Genomic DNA, 20,425 nt, shown 5'->3' with positions numbered 1-20,425 from the left:
CTAGCACTATACCACCTGAGTCACAGTGCCACTTACAGTTTTCTGGTGTTAATTAGAGATGAGAATCTCATGAACTTCAGTGCCCAGGCTGGCTTTGAATTGTGATGTTCAGATCTCAGCCTCCTGAGTAGCTAGGACTATAGGCTGAGCCACTGGTGCTGACACATGGATTAGTTTTTAGAGGCTATTTATAAATTTAAGTGCCTATTAGCCAGTTTCCAAGTTTGACAATTTTAATGTGTATTTTAATCAACTTGTTGGCTGTGATAACTATTCTACCCATTGGCAGCACACTGAATACATAGATGTACTTTGTGCTGCCTTGTAAAGATCATAGAAACATGAGCACTAGTGTCTCACACCTACAGTTTGTACCTATAAAGGAGGCTGAGATCTGAGGATCCTGGTTCAAAGCTAGCCTGGGTGGGAAAGTCTGTGAGACTTTAAAATTACTCAAAAAAAGCCCAAAGTGGTGCTGTGGCTTAAGTTATTAGTGTTCTAAGCTTGAACAAAAGAAGCACAGGGACAGAGTGCCCCAGGTCCTGATTACAAGTCCCAGAACTTGAGGAAAAAAAAAAAAGCCCGATTGTCTCAAGTAAAAAGTACTTAGGTTGGTAAACATTTGATGCCCTGGAAACTGAAGTGAATTTTTACTGAGAGCCTATCTGTAGTTCACTGTTGAGTTGTAATTTAAGCTGCTTTATTGTCCTTAGAGAGCAGGTTCAGGGAGATTAAAAAATGAAGTGCTTATAGTTGGCTTGTAAAGAGCAAGTATATGGAAATGCTCTGTTCTATGGCCTCAATGTTTTGTAACTTTGTTTCGCATCTTTGTTATTGTCAGGTTGAATTGTTGCCTGAAAACATGAAGGAAATTCTTGGCATTCTTGCTCTTTTAATTGTTATGTCTACCAGTCTGCACTTAAGAGTTTTAATCTGTTTTGTATAATTAATGCCTTAATTAAATCTTTTAGTTTATTTTAAAAGTTTTTTTGGGGGGGAGTTGTATCCTCTGTAGCCCAGGCCAGTCCTTAGCACCCCCAGAGATGGCATTACAGTTGTAAACTACCAACTATATCTTTTGTTTACTTTATTTACTTTTTCTTTTGGTACTGCTCTTGGACCTTGGAACTCAGTTTTGCTCAAGGCTGGTGCTCTACCACTTGAGCCACAGAGCATATTCTGACTTCCCCTGTTTTGTCAATTAGAGGTAAGAGCCACACACACTTTGTGGCCCAAGCTAGCTTTGGGCTGTATGATCCTCAAATCGCAGCCTCCTGGTTTTAGCCAGGATTACAGGCATAAGCCTCCCTCTGGAATCAATCTAATTTATTTTTTTTATTTTTATTTTTTCATCCAGGTGGCTCCTACCTGTATCCTAGCTTTTCAGGAGGCTAAGCTCTGGATGATTGTGGTTTGAGGTCAGTGCAGGCAACAGTTTGCTAGACTTCCATCTCCAAAATAACCAGCAAAATAGTAAGTAGAGCTGGAGATTTGGCTCCAGTGGTAGAGTGCTAAACTAGCAAATTCAAGACCCTAAGTAAGCTCAAATTTCAGTTGTCCCCACTCACTCTCACTGGCATTGAATTCGATTTTTGCATTTGGTATTGTATTATTTTAATGAAATAAAGTTTCCAGTATTGGAGAAGGTGTTACCTTTAGGGCAATTAATAAAATTGAGTAAGGTGAATAAATTTTTTTTTTTCCTCTTTTTTTGGTCTCAGAGCCCTCATTATCTCTGCCTCAGTATTTTCACTCATAGCTCTGCATTTGCCTCCAGTTCTGTTTTTTTGCTGGTTAATTGGAGATGAAAGTCACTTGGATTTGTCTGCCTAATTTCAGCCTCCTGAGTTGCTAAGGTTATAGGTATTGAGTCATTTGGTATTCAGCAAAATTGAATATTTGGTAAATTGTTTCATAACTTTTACATATAGAATTATTAAAATTATATAAATACAGATATGTGTGTGTGTATGTATGTTTGTTTATTTATTTATTTATTTTGGCCAGTACTGGGGGTTGAACTCAGGGCCTAGGCACTCCCCTGAGCTTTTTGATCAAGGGTAGCACTGTACCACCTAAGTCACAGGGCCACTTCCAACTTTTCTGTTTATGTGGTACTGAGGAATTGAACCCAGGGCTTCATGCATGCTAGGCAAGCACCCTACTACTAAGCACATTCCCAGCGCTAGAATTTTAAGTTTTTGAATTACTGTATGTATATATAGTAAGTTTAAATGACTTTTATTTGTGCAGTTATAAAAGTTTAAAAATGAAATAACTAATTTTTAATTTTTTTACTGTTGGGATAATGTATAGAGTGGTTACAGTTACATTCATCAGGTAGTAGGTGCATTACTTCTTGAACATTGATACCCCTTCTCATGTTTTTGTACCCATTTCCCTCCCCTTAATTTTTAAATATCTATGCATTGTGCAGCGCTGTTGCTATGGAGAAACATTGAGATGAGAAGCCACATTATTATTACTATTATTGCCGGTCCCGGGGCTTGAACTCAGGGCTTGAGCACTCTTCTTGGACTTGCTCAAGGCTAAAGCTCTACCACTTGAGCCACAGCACCACTTCTGGCTTTTTCTATGGATGTGGTACCAAGGAATCGAACCTGGGTCTTTGTGCTTGCTAAGCAAACACTCCACTAAGCCAAACTCCCAGCCCGAATCCACATTATTGATCATCACTCCCACATTATTGACACTTTTTTGTTGTTTTGGTTTTGGGCCTTGAACCAAGGGCTTGGGTTCTGTCCCTGAGCTTTTGTGCTCAAAGCTAGCACTCTACCACTTGAACCTTAACTTCTGCTTCCATCTTTTTGTGGTTAATTGGATATAAATATCTCATAGACTTCCCCCTTCTCCGCCTAGGCCTGCTTTGAACTGTGATCCTCAGATCTCAAGCTTCCTGGGTAACTAGGATTACAGGTGTGAGCCACCAGGATTGGCAGTATACCTTTTTGTATGTGTGTTCAAGGCTAGCGCTCTTCCACTTGAGCGACAGCTCCTCCACTTAGGGCTAAGATAATCTAAAAAGCGTCTCATGGGTTTTTGTACTGAAAAAAAGAGAATCAAGGACTTTCCAGCATTGGCTGGCTTCGAAGATCCTTAGTTTCAGCCTGGATTATAGGCATGAATCACTGATGCCCAGTGGCAGCATATTTAATACTCCCTGCATAGTTGATATGTGCCCCCATGCCCAGCTGTGTATATGTCTGTTGGTTTCATGGTTTGAACTTAGTATCATAACTTGGTCAACTTTCTTGCTTAGTTGGTGCTCTACTAAAGCCGTGCTCCAGCCTGACTGCCCAAGCTTTTTATTGGTGAAGATAAAGTGGGCAGTCTTGTGAACTCTGCCTGCCTGGCCTCAACCATGATGACCTCACATTTTCATCTTTGTCTCCTGAGTATCTAGATTTGCAAGGCTGAGTCACTGTGCCTTTTTTTTTTTTTTTTTTTCTTTCTTGAAGGCAGTATGATTGTGAATTCCCAGGTTGCTCTTGGAACAACTGGTCCTTCCTCTATTTCCTGAGTGCTGGGCTAACAGTCAAATGAACAACCAGTTCAGCACAGTTTAGCATTTTCGTGTAAACTTGAATTAAATTGATTTCTCTGTGGAAGTAAACAAGGTAGCTATTAGTGTAATGTCATGTCTCAGGATTGTGGTTCAAAGCTAGCTTGGGCAGGAGAGTCCATGAGACTTATCTCCAGTTAACCACCAAAAAGTCAGAAATGGAGCTGTGGCTGTGATGTTAGAGTGCTATCCTTGAGCACAAAAGCTTAGGCATAGTGCTTAGGCTTTGATCTCAATCCCTAGAACTGGGACCTCCCCCCCCCCCCCCAAATAATACACACATACAGACACACACACACATTTGTTAGGAAGTCTGCAGTTGAATGTTTTCAGAATTTTGTTGGACTTAAGGAAAAAAAACATGTGAAGTTTGTTTTAGTCCTGTAGTAAAGAATGTTTTTTGGCAAAGCAGATATAAAGCTTCATGGTTTTCCTTTGTAAAACACTTGCATTTCTTCTGTCCACATGGGAAAGTGATTAGACTTAGGAAATTTTGCCTCAATCCTTTCCTTATCCATCTCAGATTGATACACATTTGTGTTTTTTCTTCAGTAGACAACGATGATGACATTGACTTTTGAGAAAAACCCAACTTTTTTAGTGCTGTGATTTGAGCTTAGTGCATCATACTTGCTGGGTTCCCTGCTGTACTTTCTGAACCATTAAAAAGATATATGCTGGTATTGGGGCTTTGAACTTGGGACCTTTTCTCCATTCCCCCCCTTTTTTTTGGCTTATGACTGACCTCTTCGTTTTTGTTTGTGGCTGGTCATCTACCACTTGTGGGTGTTTTTCTAGTTAATTGTAGGTAAGAGTCTCAGGGATTTGTTGACCCCCTCCCTGCCCACTGATTCTTAAACCATAGCTTCAGTAGTTACGAGTGAGCCATGGTGCCTGGCTTCCTACAGCCTTTCTTGCTCTGCTTATTTTGGTGATATGCTTTTCATATCTTTGCCTGGACCAACTTGATCTGCAACCTTTCCATTCATTTATTGTTGGTTGTAGGAATTGAACTCTGGGCCTGGGTGCTGTCCCTGAGGTCTTCAGCTCAAGGCTGCCGCCCTACCCCGTAAGCCACAGCCCCACTTCCAGTTTTTGGGTGATTAACTGGAGATAAGAGTCACGTCTTTTTAGTGCCCGGGGTGGTTTTGAACCGTGATCCTCAGATCTCAGCCTCCTGAGTAGCCACTGTGCCAGGCTAACCTTTCTATTTATACTTCCTGGTATGTCTATACACTTCTGCCGTAGTGTGGATGAGAGTCTTGTGAACTTTTTGCTCTGTTAACCTTGAAATTCTCCTGATCTCACTCAGTCTGTGTTGTTGGCGGGGATGGACATGCCATTTTTTTTTTTTGCTTAGGCTGATTGTTCTCAAACCTCATTCTTCCCAATCTCTACCTCTGAGTAAGCTTAATAATACAGGTGTGTGATCAGACGTGCTTGATAATAATTCGCCAGTTGTCATTAGGAATTCATTTTGCTTCAAAATGCTTTTAAGAAAAAATTCCTGGTTTAGGTTTATCATGATTCACCCTGAGGGTTATTAGAATAGTTGTCTTTGTATCCTTTTTTTCTTTGTCTTGTTCATTTGTCTTTGGAGGGTAAAGGGGTGGGAAACAGAAATGGAGGGATAAAGAGTGGACAGATGCAGCAGTGGTACTCACTAGACCCTTGAAAATGAATTGCAACTCGTGGGTGGGGATGGGAGGAAAAAAGGGAAGGGATGATTTTAAAGAAATGTGCTCACTAGCTGACTTACGTAATTGTAGTCCCTCTGCACATCACCTTTATAATAACAATAAAAGACACCTTTTTTTAAAAAAAAAAAAAAGGAAAACTGGTTCAGCTCAATCATGACTTACCCTGAGGGTTACAAGAGTAGCCTATTTCTTTACAGGTGAAGGGATATCCTCTCACCTTCAAAAGTAGTACTTTTAGAAGGCAATGTTGGTGGGGTCTCTCCCTGGGTTCATGGTATCTTCATTACTTGGTCTCTGGAGTAGTTTGGAACACAAGACCTGTGCTGTATTCCTTCATTGTTGCTAAATGAGATAGATAGAATTTGGGTAGTGAACATTGTTTTCTCTCCTTAATTTTTTACATTAGTATTATTTGGTATTATTCTTCCCCTTGTGGGTCTAGAGATTTTGTGGCTATGGTTTTGTTTAGCCATCAAATTTTGAGCCCCATGTTATTTCAGTAAAGATGGAGGAGGATACCAACATGTTGTGATGGCTTGATAACAGGTTTTAATATAATCAGTGCTGCTTGATAAAATAGAGAATGCTGCTTGATAAAATATATAGAGGTTTACAGTACTATGTTACTACTTAAAATGCTGATTTTCACATGTGAAAATACATATGTGCTATATGTATTATACAAATGTTCAAATCTGAATTCGATAAATAGGAGCTATCCTTTTTTTTTAAATTTTATTTTGTTGGGGCGATGTACAGAGGATTGATATCATCAGGTATTAGATATATTACTTCTTGAACGTTGTTACCCCTTCACATGTTGAGTTATCCTTTTAGTCAGTGTATAAGAGACCAGAAGCTCTAGTACAGACAAATTTCCTTTGAATTTTTCTCCCATTGTGTGAGTAATGCTGTTTATTTTTTTTCTTTCCTTTTGGTCAGTACTGGGCTTGCTCAGGGCCTGAGCACTGTCCTTGGGTTTTTCTCAAGGTTAGAACCCTACCATTTGAGCCAGAGCACTACTACCAGCCTTTTCTATGTATGTGGTACTGAGGAATCAAACCCGGGTTTTGATGCATGCTAGGCAAGCACTCTACCACTGGGCCAACTCCCGGCCGGCCCTTTCTCTGTTTTTGTTTTTTTTTTTTATTAAATTTTTTTTTATTATAATACAAGGGTTACATTATATTCACCAGATAGAAGGTGGATTACTTCACAAACATTAATACCCCTTCTCATGTTTTTGTCCCCATTTCCCTCCCCTCAACCCCCCCCCCCCTTTTTTTTTTATGTGAGTGTTGAAGCTTGAATTCAGGCCTGGGCATTGCCCTTGAGCTTTTGTGCTCAAGGCTAGTTTTTTATCACTTGAGTCATACCCCAACTTCCAGCATTTTTTGCTGGTAAACTGGAGATTTACTAACTTGCTGACTAACTTGCTGGGCCTGTAATCCTAGATACTCAGGAGACTGAGATCTGAGAATCACAGTTGAAAGCCAAGCCCGGGCAACTAAAGTCCATGAGACTTATTTCCAATTAACCACCAGAAATGCAAAAGTGGCGCTGTGGCTCCTGGGGTAGTAGAGTGGTAGCCTTGAACTAAAGAGCTCAGGGACAACGCCCAGTCCCAGAGTTCAAGTCCCATAGCTGACCCCCAAAAGTAACTGTTATGCCTGGTCTGTTTTAGGATTACAGTCCCCAGATGACAGGTGTGAGCCAACACTGCCTGGCTAATGCTTGTTTTTGCACTAATCTTGCTGTTGTGTAATTGTGGTCTGAAGTTGTTCCCAGGCAGAAGCACAAAACTATCTGACAAAGCAGAAAGGACTGGGAGTGCAGCTTAAGTGGTAAAGCTCCTGCCTGGTAACAGGTTCAGGGCTCTTGATCTCAGACCCCATTCATTACTTACCTAAACATCCTGCAAAAGAAACAATAGTTTTCTAGGGTTTGTACTTGCTTCTATTTATCTTGGTCATCTTTAGTTTTTCTTGTTCCTGTATCCAGAAGATATTCTTGTCACACTATGCAGAGTGACAAAAACTTCATTTGTAAAAGATAATTTCACTGACATTTATTTCACTGATGGGCTGAAGAAAATATTCTATAGTCTTAAGGCTTCCATTTTTGTTCAGCTTAATGATTGTGTCCATTCGAAGAAGGCTAGTAGCTGTAGTCTTGTTGATGTTGATATGAGCATGACTTCTCCTCAGTTCCTCTCACTGGTGCTAGGGATTGAGTCTAGGATTTAATATGGCTTTTAAGCACACTGTTAGTGAATTATTCCCTTACTGTTTTGAGACTTATCTGAGGAATTTTTGTTTAATGGTAGAAAGCTTGAGAACCATTGGTTCTTATCTAGGGTGTCAAAGATTCTTTGTAATGTGTTATTATTGCCATAAATATCAGCATTAGTATCTCTATCTTCACCTAAAGAAAAGATGGCAGTGGTTGGTTTATTTATTTTTTGGGGGGTCATGGGGCTTGAGCTGGGCCTGGGCTCTTCAGCTCAAGGTTACCCCTGATCCTGGACAGTGTCCCTGAGCTCTTCAGCTCAAGGCTACTGCCCCACCCTTGAGCCAGCCTCACTTCCTGTTTTCTGGAGCCTAATTGGAAATAGGAGTCTCAGGTCCTTTTGTGCCTGGGCTGGCTTTGAACCTTGATCCTCAGATCTCAGCCTCCTGAGTAGTTTAGGATTATAGGCATGAGCCAACATGCCGGCTACAGTGCTTGGATTGTATAAACACATTTGTTAATAGTTTATCTATAGGTGCTTTGCTTTCAGTAGGTATTTTAAAACACAGCTAATTAATACTTCAGAAGATTTAGAAAATGACAAGTATATCTTGGGAAGTTTTGTGTTTCACTGGGGTGGAGTAGCATAATATCTCTACTGCAGGTGATGGCGTTAATTCTACATTCTATCAGGTGATTTGCCTGTCACGTTATCAGAAAATTTGTGCCCAGCTTGTTAAAACAATGTGAAGAAGAATTTTTTTCATACTGGGGGTTCTGAGAAGAGAACTGTGGGAAACATACATAGTGTCACTCCTCAAATGGTAGAGGATAGGATTTTTCTTTTGTATTTTTACCTTTGAAGGGTAACACACTGTTAGAATTGAGTGATAAGAAGTTAAATGATGAATTAATAAAGTATAGATTGACAAAGGGATGGTTTACTTTATATTGATAACCTTGTTCTCCTCTGATAAAAATAAAATCTCTGGACATTTAAAAATAAAACCTCTGGACATTTTACAATTCAAAAAAATGACTTGGACATTTTACAATAAAAAAATGACTAAGAGTGACTTTGAGTCAGAAATGCCAGTAATCACAGATACTTTACTTAGGAGGCTGAGACCTGTAGGATCATAGTTCAAAGCCAACCCAGGTGGAAAAGTCTTCAAAACTCCATCTGTAATTCCATGACAATGTTTTTTTTTCTTTTTTTTTTATTGTAATTAGTAAAAGGGTTACATGATATTTGCCAGATGGAAGGTGCATTAATTCACATACATTGATACCCTTTCACATGTCTTGGTACCCATTACCCTCCCCCTACATGACAATGTTGTGTGGAGGAATTATTCAAGTGGTGGAGTGCCAGCCATGAACAGGAAATCAAGTGAGAGTGAAGTCTTTGGGCCCTGCTACTGGGCCATACACACATAAAGAATGATTCTTTCAAAATAAAGCATATTTTTTTTGGTTATAACATGTTCTAATATTGCTGATTCTTTTGTTTGAATCTGTAGGGTCTTGCTGTTGTTTTGTTACAGGTAGGTCTTAAACTCTCAGTTCTCATGGCTTAGTGCTGAGAGACCTGTGCCACTATCTTCCTTCCTTCCTCCTCTTCCTCTCTCTCATGAAAGATTTCAGATGTAAAAAGGTAATTGTATAATGAGTTTCAGCTTATGTTAGGCCGAACTAAGGCACTATCAACTCATACACCCTTCCCCCTCCCCCCCCCCCGCCCCGGTCCTGGGGCTTAAACTCAGGGTGTGGGCACTGTTCTTGGGCCTTCTCTAGGCTAGTATTCTACCACTTGAGCCACACCACCACTTTCTGAATCATGGTTCTTAGCTTCCTGAATAGATGGGATTATATTCCTGAAGCACCAGAGGTGCCACCCAGCCTTTATAAAAAATAAGCATATGTATGTTCACCATCATTTTCCTCTTCACTCACCTACCAGTCTTTCGTAGTTTCCTAGTTCCATTTCACTTCTACACATTTGAGTCTTAACAACTTTTTGCTTGTAAGACTAGGAACAGTGGAACGGTCAGTAGGGATTTTTTATAGTCTGCATCATAGGCATACTTCCCCCACTCCCCCCATACCCCCCAAGCTATATACTCATTGTCATCCCGCACACCAGTTACTTGTTAGCAAATTTCAGTTGTTAGTCCCAGGACCCCAGTATACATGCACCTTCCACAAATTGAGAAGTATCTTAGTATTTCCTTTCTCCCAGTGTCTGTGCTTTCATTATGATGATCTTTCACTCTCTATGCACTTGCTGATCCTGGAACTTGATTTCAAGGCTTGGTATTGTCCCTGGGCTTTTGTGCATTACCACTTGTGTTAAAATTCACACACAGAGAAAATGGTGGAATATTGTTGACCTATGGTGGCTTTCCAGACTAAAAAAACTCATATGCAAACACAAAGAAGAGTAAATATTTAGGTCATAATACTAGAAAATTCTTAGAAGTGGAGAAGTGATAGCTCAAAGCCTGTAAATCCAGCTACTCAGGAGGCTGAAATCACAGCTTGAAGCCATCCTGGGCAGGAAAGCCCATGAGACTCTTGTCTTCAGTTATAGAAAAGGCCCTCAATGGTGCTGTGACTCAAGTGGTAGACAACTAGCCTTGAGCAAAAGGAGCTCAAGAGCTCAACGGCAGTGCCCAACCCCAGAGTTCAAGCCCCACAGGACTGGCAAAAAAAAAAAAAAAAAAAAAAATCTTAAAATGTTGGATTCTAAAGATATGAGTAGCAGTTTTTAAGTATGGGATATGGCTGTCATATAAAAATTGCAAAGGAATTAATATGATAGGCTTACTTTAAAACAATCATGGAAGCCGTGTTATTCCTCACACCTACCTGATAAGTTGATTTGATAAGTTTTAAGATCATGTCAGGGGGCCGGGAGTTTGGCCTAGTGGTTAAAGTGCTTGCCTAGCATGCATGAAGACCGGGGTTCGATTCCTTGGTACCACATACATAGAAAAAAGCCTGAAGTGGTGCTGAGGCTCAAGTGGTAGAGCTCTAGCCTTGAGAAAGTCCAAGGACAGTGCTCAAGCTCTGAGCTCAAGCCCAGGACTGGCAAAAAAAAAAAAACATGTCAGCTATACCACTGAAGCCTGGCTGACATACATGATCTTAAACCAAAATTTGACATTGCATTCTTCCCCTTTTGGTAATAATATAGTTTGTACCTTTTTTCCAACCTTTAAGTTAATTTATTAGCTTTTTTTCTCCTGCTAGCCTACCTGTAAGCCTAATAGTGTATGTTTGAAGTTGTAATACTGTTGATGACAGGTTACTTACTCATTGTTTGGAAAAGATTGTGTTAATCTGTGAATACTTCAGTACCCTTTTTGGTGAATAGGAAGGCAGTGCTAGGGCTTGAATTGAGGCCTTAAACATGCTAAACAAGCACTCTCACTGAGTCACCAGCCCTGCAGGGAGAAAAAAAACTGTTCAAAAGCAGGCATAGGGTTTTCTTAGATAGTAGCATCTCTGATCTTCTTACAGTAATAGTAGTGTCTCTGATCTTATTATAGTAGCAAGAATATGTGTTGAGAATATTCTGAATATATTGTGAATATATTGGCTCATTTTGTTCTGTATGCTCTAAATGTCATTTACAAAACATGAGCTTGTTTTGTGCATAGGGAATATCTTAGTATATAATCTATCTATATTTTTCTGTGAAGGAAGGAGAGGAATTTATGTCATTCTTCTCTCTCTTAGTATATCTTTTTAATAAATAATAGTATCTCCACTAGGAAGATTTTTTTTTCTTTCCCTTTTTTTTTTTTTGGTTGGTCATGAGCCACAGTGCGACTTAGGGTTTTCTAATTGTTAACTGGAGAGTCTCACAGTCTTTAGTACCCAGGCTGGCTTTGAACCACAATCCTCTAATCTCAGTCTGCTGAGTAACTAGGGTTACAGGCATGATCCTATCTTCTGGCTGTTTTTTTTTTTTTTTTTTTTTGAGGGGGTGGGGATTAGATTGGTCATGAGGCTTCAACTCAGGGCCTGGATGCTATCTTTAATCACTCAAGGTTAATGCTTTGAGCCACAGCTCCACTTGTGGTTTTTCTCCTAGGTAATTGGAGATAGGAGTCGTCTCATGGGCTTACTTCCTTGGTCTGGCTTCAGACCGTGATCCTCAGATCTTAGCATCCTGTGTAGTTAGGATTTACAGCGGTAAGCCAATGGTGCCTGATTCTTGTAGTTTTTACATTTTAAAAATTTAGTTTTGCTTTTTCTGGGTGTTGATAGTTTTCATACTTAGAAGGAGCTGAGATCACATATATACTTCCATACCCAGTTCATTGGTTGAGATGATGGTTGCCCTGGCTGGCCTTGTCAAGGTGAATTAGACAACTGCCGTATTCTTTCAGATTGTTATTTAATCATACTTAACTCATTGATGAAAGCAAATATTACAGCTTAGTGGTAGAATACTTGTTTAGCATGCTTGAGACCTTAGCATTTATTTCTAGTACCACAAAGAAGAAAAAAATTTTTAATTAATGTTAGATGTCATATTTAGGCAGATTCTTTTTTGCATTATCTTTAATATTTAAACCTTACAGTGGATCATATATAGTTTAATGGAGAAACTTAGATGAAGATAAACTTCTTTTTTTTTTTTTTTGCCAGTCCTGGGCTTGAGCTCAGGGACTGAGTGAGCACTGTCCTTGGACTTTCTCAAGGCTAGAGCTCTACCACTTGAGCCTCAGCACACTTTTGGCTTTTTTCTGTGTGTGCAGTGCTAGGCAAGCACTGTACCACTAGGCCAAACTCCCAGCCTGAAGATAGTTATTTTTTTTATTTTTACTTTCAATTTTTGCTGGTCCTGGGGCTTGAACCGAGAGCCTGGGGCACTGTCCCTGAGTGTCTTGGTGCTCATGTGCTCCTTACCACTTGAGCCACAATGCTACTTCCAGCTTTTTTGGGGTAGTTTTTTAGAGGCAAGAGTCTCATGGACTTTTCCTGCCCAGGGTGGCTTTGAACTACTACCATCCTTATTTCTTAGCCTCCTGAGTAGTGTGAGCCACAATACCCAGCAAAAAAGTATTTTATTTATGACTAAAATCTTTTGGATGTAAGAAATTTGTAGGTCTTGATAGGGTTAAGTAGCAGATTGTGCATTGAGTACAGTTGAAAGCAGTAAGAGCTTGTGAGGAAGGATTGTTTTTAACCTTTCTAGGTCGGTACCTTTGAGTTTCTCTATTATAGTAGAAACTTAAAGGTTATTCTTTTAGTCCTTGGCAATTTTATTTAGACAAGAGTGATTTAGGTAGTGTTTTCACATCTATAATCCTAGCTACTCAGGAGACTGAAATCTGAGGATCATGGTTCAAAGCCTGTCCTGGAAGACAAATCTGGGAGATTTGTATCTCTTTTTAAAAAGCTGGAAGTTGAGCTGTGGCTTAAGTAAGTAGAACACTACCTCTGAGCACAAAAGTTTAGGGTCAGCGCACATGCTCCACACAAGTCCTACGAGTGATCCCCAAACTCAAACCCACTCTCTTCTCTTCTCCCACAGTCAAAACTAGATGCATGACTCAGATTAGTGAGTGCTAGCTGTGATCACCTAGGTTCAAGTCTCAGTTTCCTGGGGCTAGATTTGAATTCTGTTGAATTTAATTTATGCTGTCCATTGCGTTTAACTTACATATTTTATCTTGGGACCTGAATGTTGTTTTGGATTAGTGTGTAAAGTTGAGATGTGTAGTACCTGGTATCACTTATTGCTAAAATTGGCATGTCTAGATGAGATTAGCAGCATATAGGCTTGTGACTTTATAACACTTGAGTTTGTCATTTTTAAAATAGGAATAAAGCTTTATAGGACTCAACACATTTCAGTTATACTGGTACAATAAACATGAGTAAAAGTGCTGTACAAATTATTTGTTAATTATATAACTCCAAATTCTTAATCAGAAATGAAGTTGTTTCTTTTGGAACATTACATCCAAATAGAACAGGAAATTGGGGGAAGGTCACACTGAACAAATAAAATTCACCTTAACTGTTGGAAACTCAGGAAGTGGGGCTGTGGCTCAGGGGGTAGGGCCTGTAGCTTGAGTTGAAGAGCTCAAGGACAGCACCCAGGCCCAGAATTCAAGCGCCCATGACCCATTAAAAAAAGAATCCAAAGTTGGAAGCTATGTAACAGTACAGGGGTTACATTAGCTTACTTTTATGCAAAATATTCACTGAACACACACACAACACACACTCACAGCCTGGAATGTGGCCTAGTGGTAGAGTGCCTGGCATGCAGGAAGCCTTGGGTTGGGTTTGTTTCTTAATACCACGTATGCAGAAAAAGCTGGAAATGGTCCTGTGACTCAGTGCTTGGTAGCCTTGCGAAAGCTCAAGGACAGTGCTTCAGCCCTGAGGTCAAGCCCCAGGGCTGTCAGAAAAACAGAAGAAACCCCATAGTTTTCACATGTCAATGTGATATGATACACTCTCAGACATTGAAAATTTGAAAAAAAAATTAATATGGTAGATAACTGTAATTTCAGAGCTGTAGATAGGATTGAAAGTTGTAGGCTGGTCTGGGCTACATAGTAAGCCAATATGGACTTTTTGTCATTGAGATTGGCCTTTATTTAAAAAAATTTTTTTTTTTCTTGTTGCCAGTCCTAGGGCTTGAACTCAGTGTGGACTTTTTTTTTTTCTTCTGAGCTCCTTTTGCTCAAGACTTAGAGCTCTACCACTTGAGCCACAGTGCTTACTTCTGCCTTTTTCTGTGAATGTGGTACTGAGGCATCAAATCCAGGGCTTCATGCTAGACAACCATTCTACCACTAAGCCATATTGCTATCCTAAAAAAAAAAAACAAAAATTTCCCAGACTAGTTGTGTTAGTGCACAACCACCTACATGGAAGGTACTAGAGGATCCCTGGTTCACACTTGAGCCAAAAAAAAAAAAAGTTAGACCCTGTCTGAAAAGGAAAGCCAAAAAGTACTTAAGTGGCACATGGCTCAAGTGGTGTAGCCTCTTAGCAAGTGGAAGGCCCTCAAACTCCTATAACAGCAATTAATTGTGAAAAGTATTGTGAAATGTGCCAGGATTGGCACTAAATTTTTTTTTTCACTACTTTTAAGAATGAAAGCCGTTGTGTTCTATACTTTACCTCTACTTTCTGGGGTTCAGATAAAAATGGCACTCAGGTGATAAAGTAGTAGAAGTAGTGAGATGTCTAAGGTAAACTTTGCAAAGAGTGAGCATTTATTATGATACAATTGTTTTGTAGCACAGTATAAACAAGAGAATTCTTTCAAAATATGTCTTCAATTTCTTACATACACAGAACCAAAAGGTTGAGAATTGGTGACATTCACATTTTAACAAAACTTTTTTTTTTTTTTTGGTGGGTCATGGGGCTTTAACTCTGGGCCTGGGTGCTGTCCTGAACTCTTTAGTTCAAGGCTACCACTCTACCGCTAGGCCTGGGCATTGTTCCTGAGCTCTTCAGTTCAAGGCTACCACCCTACCCCTGGGCCTGGGCATTGTCCCTGAGCTCTCCAGCTCAAGACTACCACCCTATTCCTGAGCCACAGCGCCACTTCCATTTTCTAGTGATTAACTGGAGAGAAGAGTCTCACCATCATTAGCGCCGGGATTGGCTCAGATCTCAGCTTCCTTAGTAGGTAGAATTACAGGCATGAGCCACCGCACCCGGCAAAGCTTTTCTTTTCTTTTCTTTTCTTTTCTTTTTTTCCAAGCCCAGTTCCAGGGCTTGAGCTCAGGGCTTGTGCACTGTCCTTGGGTTTTCTCAAGGCTAATGCTTTACTACTTGAGCTACGGTACCACTTCGCGCTCTCGTGTGTGTGTGTGTGTGTGTGTGTGTGTGTGTGTGTGTGTGTGTGTGTGTGTGTGTGTGTGTGTGTGTGTGTGTGTGTGTGTGTGTGTGTGTGTGTGTGTGTGTGTGTGACTGAGGAATCTTACCCAGGGCTTCATGCATGCTAAGCAAGCACTCTTAACCACTAGGCCAAGCCGCAGGTCACACTATTGGATATTTAGTTTGTTTTTGCTAGCCCTGGGTATTGAACTTAGGGTCTGAAGTCTTGCTCAAGGCTGGAACAATACCACTAGAGTGACACAAATCTCACTTGTGACTTTTTTTGTGGTTAATCAAGAGATAAGAGACTCATGGATTCTTTCATTTGGGTAGCTTTGAACCACCTACCATCCTCAGATTTCAGCCTTCTTAGTAGCTAGGATTACAGGTGTGCGCTATCCCACACCCACTGAAATTTAATCATTCACTTGAAATTATTTTGGTAGTTTTATGAGGTTTTTTTTTGGGGGGGGGGTCAATATGTTGTTTTACCTCAAGTATTGCTCTTTCAAATAAATTTATATAGTAACAGCAATAATAATTTTTATTTTCTTTGGCACCAGTTTCTATAATGTCATAACAAGCATCCTTTTTTTTCTCCTTTAAAAAAGAGAATTTGAAGCCAGGCATGGTGCCTCATGTCTGTAATCCTAGCTACTAAGGAGGTTGAGGTCTAAGGATCGCAGTTCAAAGCCAGCCAGTGCACTAAAGTTGATGAGACTCTTACCTCCAATTAACCACCAGAAAATTGGAAGTGGTTCTGTGGCTCAAGGGGTAGGATGGTAACCTTGAGCTGAAGAGTTCAGGGACAATACCCAGGCACATAGTTGAAGTCTCAAAAACCGACAAAGAATTCTACCTGGAGTTTAGTTTACATGGAGGATTAAAAAAAAAGTTAGGCCTAGTATTGAGATTACAGACATGGAATACAACAGTTTTAAGAGTCCAGGGTCAGGGTGATAGTTACATTGGATCCTAGCCTGGGCTATATAAGTGAGACCTTGTGTCAAAAAAAAATGAATCAACAAAAAGAATAATTATGAAACATTGACTTTATACATACAGTTCATTCTTCATTCTTTCTTCAATAGTGTTCTGATTGACTTTATATAATTCATTCTTTCTCCATTAACTGAAGTAATACCTTGTTCTATTAAACTGATAAAACAATATTTAGAAACTATTTAAAATATTTACATATTTAATTTAATATTTAAAAATATTTATAAGTGGATAGAATTGATACTTAAAGGTGAAAGGAAAGTAGCTAGTGCTGACGGCTCATGACAGATTTTAGGATCATGGTTCAAAGCAGGAAAAGTTCACGAGATTCTTCATCTCCAAGTAAGCACAAAACAGCAAACAGAATTGGAGCTGTGCTTTAAGTGGTAGAGTGCTAATGTTGAGCAAAGAGCTCAGGGACAGCACCCATTCCTCAGGATTAGCACCCAGGCCTGAATTCAAGCCCTGAAACCATTGTCACTAAAAAAATACCTTCAAGAGTCTCTCAATCCCTCCCTCCCTCCCTCCCTCCCTTCCTCCCTTCCTCCCTTCCTTCCTTCCTTCCCTCCTTCCCTCCTTCCCTCCTCCCTTCCTTCCTCCCTCCCTCCCTCCCTCCCTCCCTCCCTCCCTCCCTCCCCCTTACCCCTCTCCCTTCTTCCTCTCTTCCTTTCTCTTCTCCTTCTCCCTCCCATTCCCTCCCCTTCCTCCTTCCCACCCCTCCCTCCCTTCCTCTCTCTGTCCCTCTGTGTGTCGTAGTCTCCTCTCCTCCTCCCCCCCCCCCCCCCCCCCCCCCCCCGGTTTTCCTGAAACCAGGCCTGGGCACTGTCCCTGAGCTCTTAATGTTTAAAGGCTAGTACTCTACCATTTGATCCACAGCTTCTGGCTTTTTCTGTGTATGTGGTACTGAGGAATCGAATTCAGGGCTCCATGCATGCTAGGAAACACTCTACCACTAAGCCACATTCCCAGTGCCTCAATTTCTTATAGAAGGATCATTCATATTAAGAGAATTATTTTGAGGTAAATTGTTACACAATACTTAATTTGATGTTTCTGATAACTTGGTGAGATAGCTAATAGGCTGATTATTTTATAGAAGTAAATGAAATCTAGAAATTCAGTTGTTCAGGTTAAAGCCAGCGGGGCTGGGACAAGTGCTCAGTTTCTTCTGCCTGAGCCCTTTTCTCTCCATTTCCCTAGTAAGATACAGCAATACAATGAAGCAAGCATGGATGTTTTTAACTTTGGTTAAGAATTATGAGACTGACGCTATGGTTTTTACAAAGACGAACTCTAATACTTGGGCTATTCCAAAAGTTGGGCTTAAGTATTTTGACTTCAGGTACAATGTCTACTTTAAAAGAAAATTTCTTACAGTGTTAGAAACGTGGAAAATAAAAACATCTACCTGTACATCGATTTTCTTTAAATTGAAGCTTTCTTGATTATTTGCACAAACCTTAATTTTGCTAGATTTTTGACTACATGACATGAATGTTACACGGATATTATAACACATTACTAAGTCAGTTGCAATGTTAAAAGACAGGGAAGTCTGTCAGATTTAAGTTGTATGCATATATTTCCCTCATTTTGGCACCTCTTATTTTTTTCCTGTATTATATTACATAATCAGTTTGTTTTTTGTCTCTTTTTTTTCTTCAGTGAATGGTAGTGTCTAGAAAGGGTATGTCCCTTCAAGAGAGAGGTGCCAATGTCCAACCGGCCTAATAACAATCCAGGGGGGTCACTGCGACGTTCACAGAGGAACACTGCCGGGGCCCAACCACAAGACGACTCAATAGGAGGAAGGTATGTATTTCATACTATTTTTGAAAAGGAGTTGGAAAAAGAACTTAAACAATAATAAACCTCATTAAGGATGAAAACTTGGTGATTGCAATTGGCTGAATTTTCCTAAAAATGCTAAATTTTCCTAAAACGCTTAAATTTACTAAGAGCCCTAATATTAGGAAGGCTTTTTGAGCCAAGGAACTGAAAGTAATTTAAAGTGTTTGCTAAATCTTTATTTCTTTACACATACAGTACGTTCAATAAGCAGTTTTTAGTTATTGACTTTGTTACTATTTTTTTGTTGTTGTTGAGTCCTAGCTTGAACTCAGGGCCTAGGCACTGTCCTTGGACACTTTTCTCAGGGCTAGCACTCTGCCTTTTGAGTCACAGTGCTACTTCCAGCCTTTTCTGTGTATATAGTACCGGGGTTGAACGCAGGGCTTTGTACATGCTAGGCGAGCAAGCTACCACTAGGCCATGCTCCCAGCCCCACCTTTATCATTTTTGCTCTAGCATTCTGTTACTTGAGCCACTGTTCCACTTGTGGCCTTTTGCTGGTTAACTAGAGAAGAGTCTCATGGACTTTGCTGCCCTGACTGGCTTCAACCAGATTCTCAGATACCAGCCTCTTGAGTAGCTAGGATTATACACATGAGCCAACAGGTGGCTTTTATCAAGATTTGTTAGCATATGGTGTGTAACAGTTGGTTTGATTTCTCTGTCTTACAGTATAACACATCTTTAAGCCTTTTTCTTAGTGATTTTATTGAAATGAAGCCTCATAGGAATATGATATCTTGCTTTTGTTTTAGACTGTACATGGATAATGTCTGAATTGTGAGGAAACTAGCTAACAGTAAATACTTTCTTTGTGGTCTGTTTTTTTTTTTTTTTTCCTGTTTGTATTGGCTTGAACTGAAGTCATTATACTCTTACTTGGCTCTTTCTTTTAGGTCTGGTGCTCTACTACTTGAGCCATAGATGGACTTCCAGCTTTTTAGTAGTTCACTGGAAATGAGAATGTCATGAACTTTTTCTGCCTGTATTGGCTTGAAACTAGGATATTTAGATCTCAGCCTAAGTAGCTAGGATTATAGACATGAATCATTAGCAGCATCTGGCTGTGTTTTTTTTTGGGGGGGTGGGTGGGGTGGGAGGATCAGTTCTAGTCCTTGAACTCGGCCTAGGTGCTATCACTGAGCTCTTTTGCTCAAGGCTACCACCTTGAGCCACAGCTCCACCATCTATTTTTAAGTGGTTAGTTGGCCTAAGAGTCTCACAGTGACCTTTTTGCCTGGTCTAGCTTCAAATCGTGATCCTGAGATCTCAGCTTCCTATGAGTAGCTAGAATTCCAGGTTGTAAGCAAACCAGTATCTGGCATTTACTTTGAGTAGTGTTACCAAAAAATTAGGAATCCACAATCCCTTAATGTGGTTCATTGACACTACCATACTTATGCTCAGTCTTTTTAACTACATATATATTTCTGTATCTGTGACTGTATGTACTTGAGTAATGAAACTTGTACTTTAGTGTGCAAGTATAATAGGCTATCAGTGTTTTGCGTATAAAATTTAGGAAGGTTTTTTTTGGCATCTTTTTTTCCCCCACTAAGTTGTGTACAATTTAGAGTTTTTTTTTTTTATTATTTATGTTAAAAAATGAGCGGTGGCTGGGCATGGTGGCTCACACTTGTAATCCTAGCCACTCACAAGGCTATAAGATCTGAGGATCATGGTTGAAAGCCAGCCCAGGCACTAAAAAGTCCGCGAGACTTTCCTACAATTAACCACCACAAAACTGGAAGTGGCACTGTGGTTGAGCATTGTCCTTGGGCTTTCTCAAGGCCTAGTGCTCTGCCATGAGCCACAGCACCACTTCTGGCTTTTTTCTACATATGTGATACTAAGGAATCGAACCCTGTTTTTCGTACATGCTAGGCAAGCACTCTACCACTAGGTCAAACTCCCTGTCCATGTATCATTCTCGACATTAAAAATTGTTTGAGGGCCGGGAGTTTGGCCTAGTGGTTAAAGTGCTTGCCTAGCATGCATGAAGACCCGGGTTCGATTCCTCGGTACCACATACATAGAAAAAAGCCGGAAGTGGTGCTGAGGCTCAAGTGGTAGAGCTCTAGCCTTGAGAAAGTCCAAGGACAGTGCTCAGGCCCTGAGCTCAAGCCCAGGACTGGCAAAAAAAAAAAAAAAATTGTTTGAAATGGTGATTTTTAAAGTTTATGTTCACCTTTAC

The 20,425-nt window shown here is 40.2% G+C and overlaps 1 protein-coding gene across 31 annotated transcripts in view; it reads left to right on the top strand.

Moving 5' to 3' along the window:
- Trip12 (thyroid hormone receptor interactor 12) overlaps nucleotides 1-20,425 on the top strand; it is a 135,656-nt gene that overhangs the window by 8,529 nt on the left and 106,702 nt on the right. For all 31 annotated transcript variants that reach the window (XM_090354963.1, XM_090354966.1, XM_090354965.1 and 28 more), the window contains one exon: nucleotides 18,046-18,192. In XM_090354963.1, the coding sequence (XP_090211089.1) occupies nucleotides 18,095-18,192 (98 nt within the window). In that variant the 5' untranslated portion in view covers nucleotides 18,046-18,094. The remainder of the gene's footprint in view (nucleotides 1-18,045; nucleotides 18,193-20,425) is intronic.

This window comes from Megascapheus bottae, chromosome 21 (assembly GCF_031878675.1).
Source record: "Megascapheus bottae isolate mThoBot1 chromosome 21, mThoBot2.hap1, whole genome shotgun sequence".
In the NCBI taxonomy this organism is placed as follows: Eukaryota; Metazoa; Chordata; class Mammalia; order Rodentia; family Geomyidae; genus Megascapheus; species Megascapheus bottae.
This window is presented reverse-complemented; position numbering and strand designations above follow the sequence as displayed.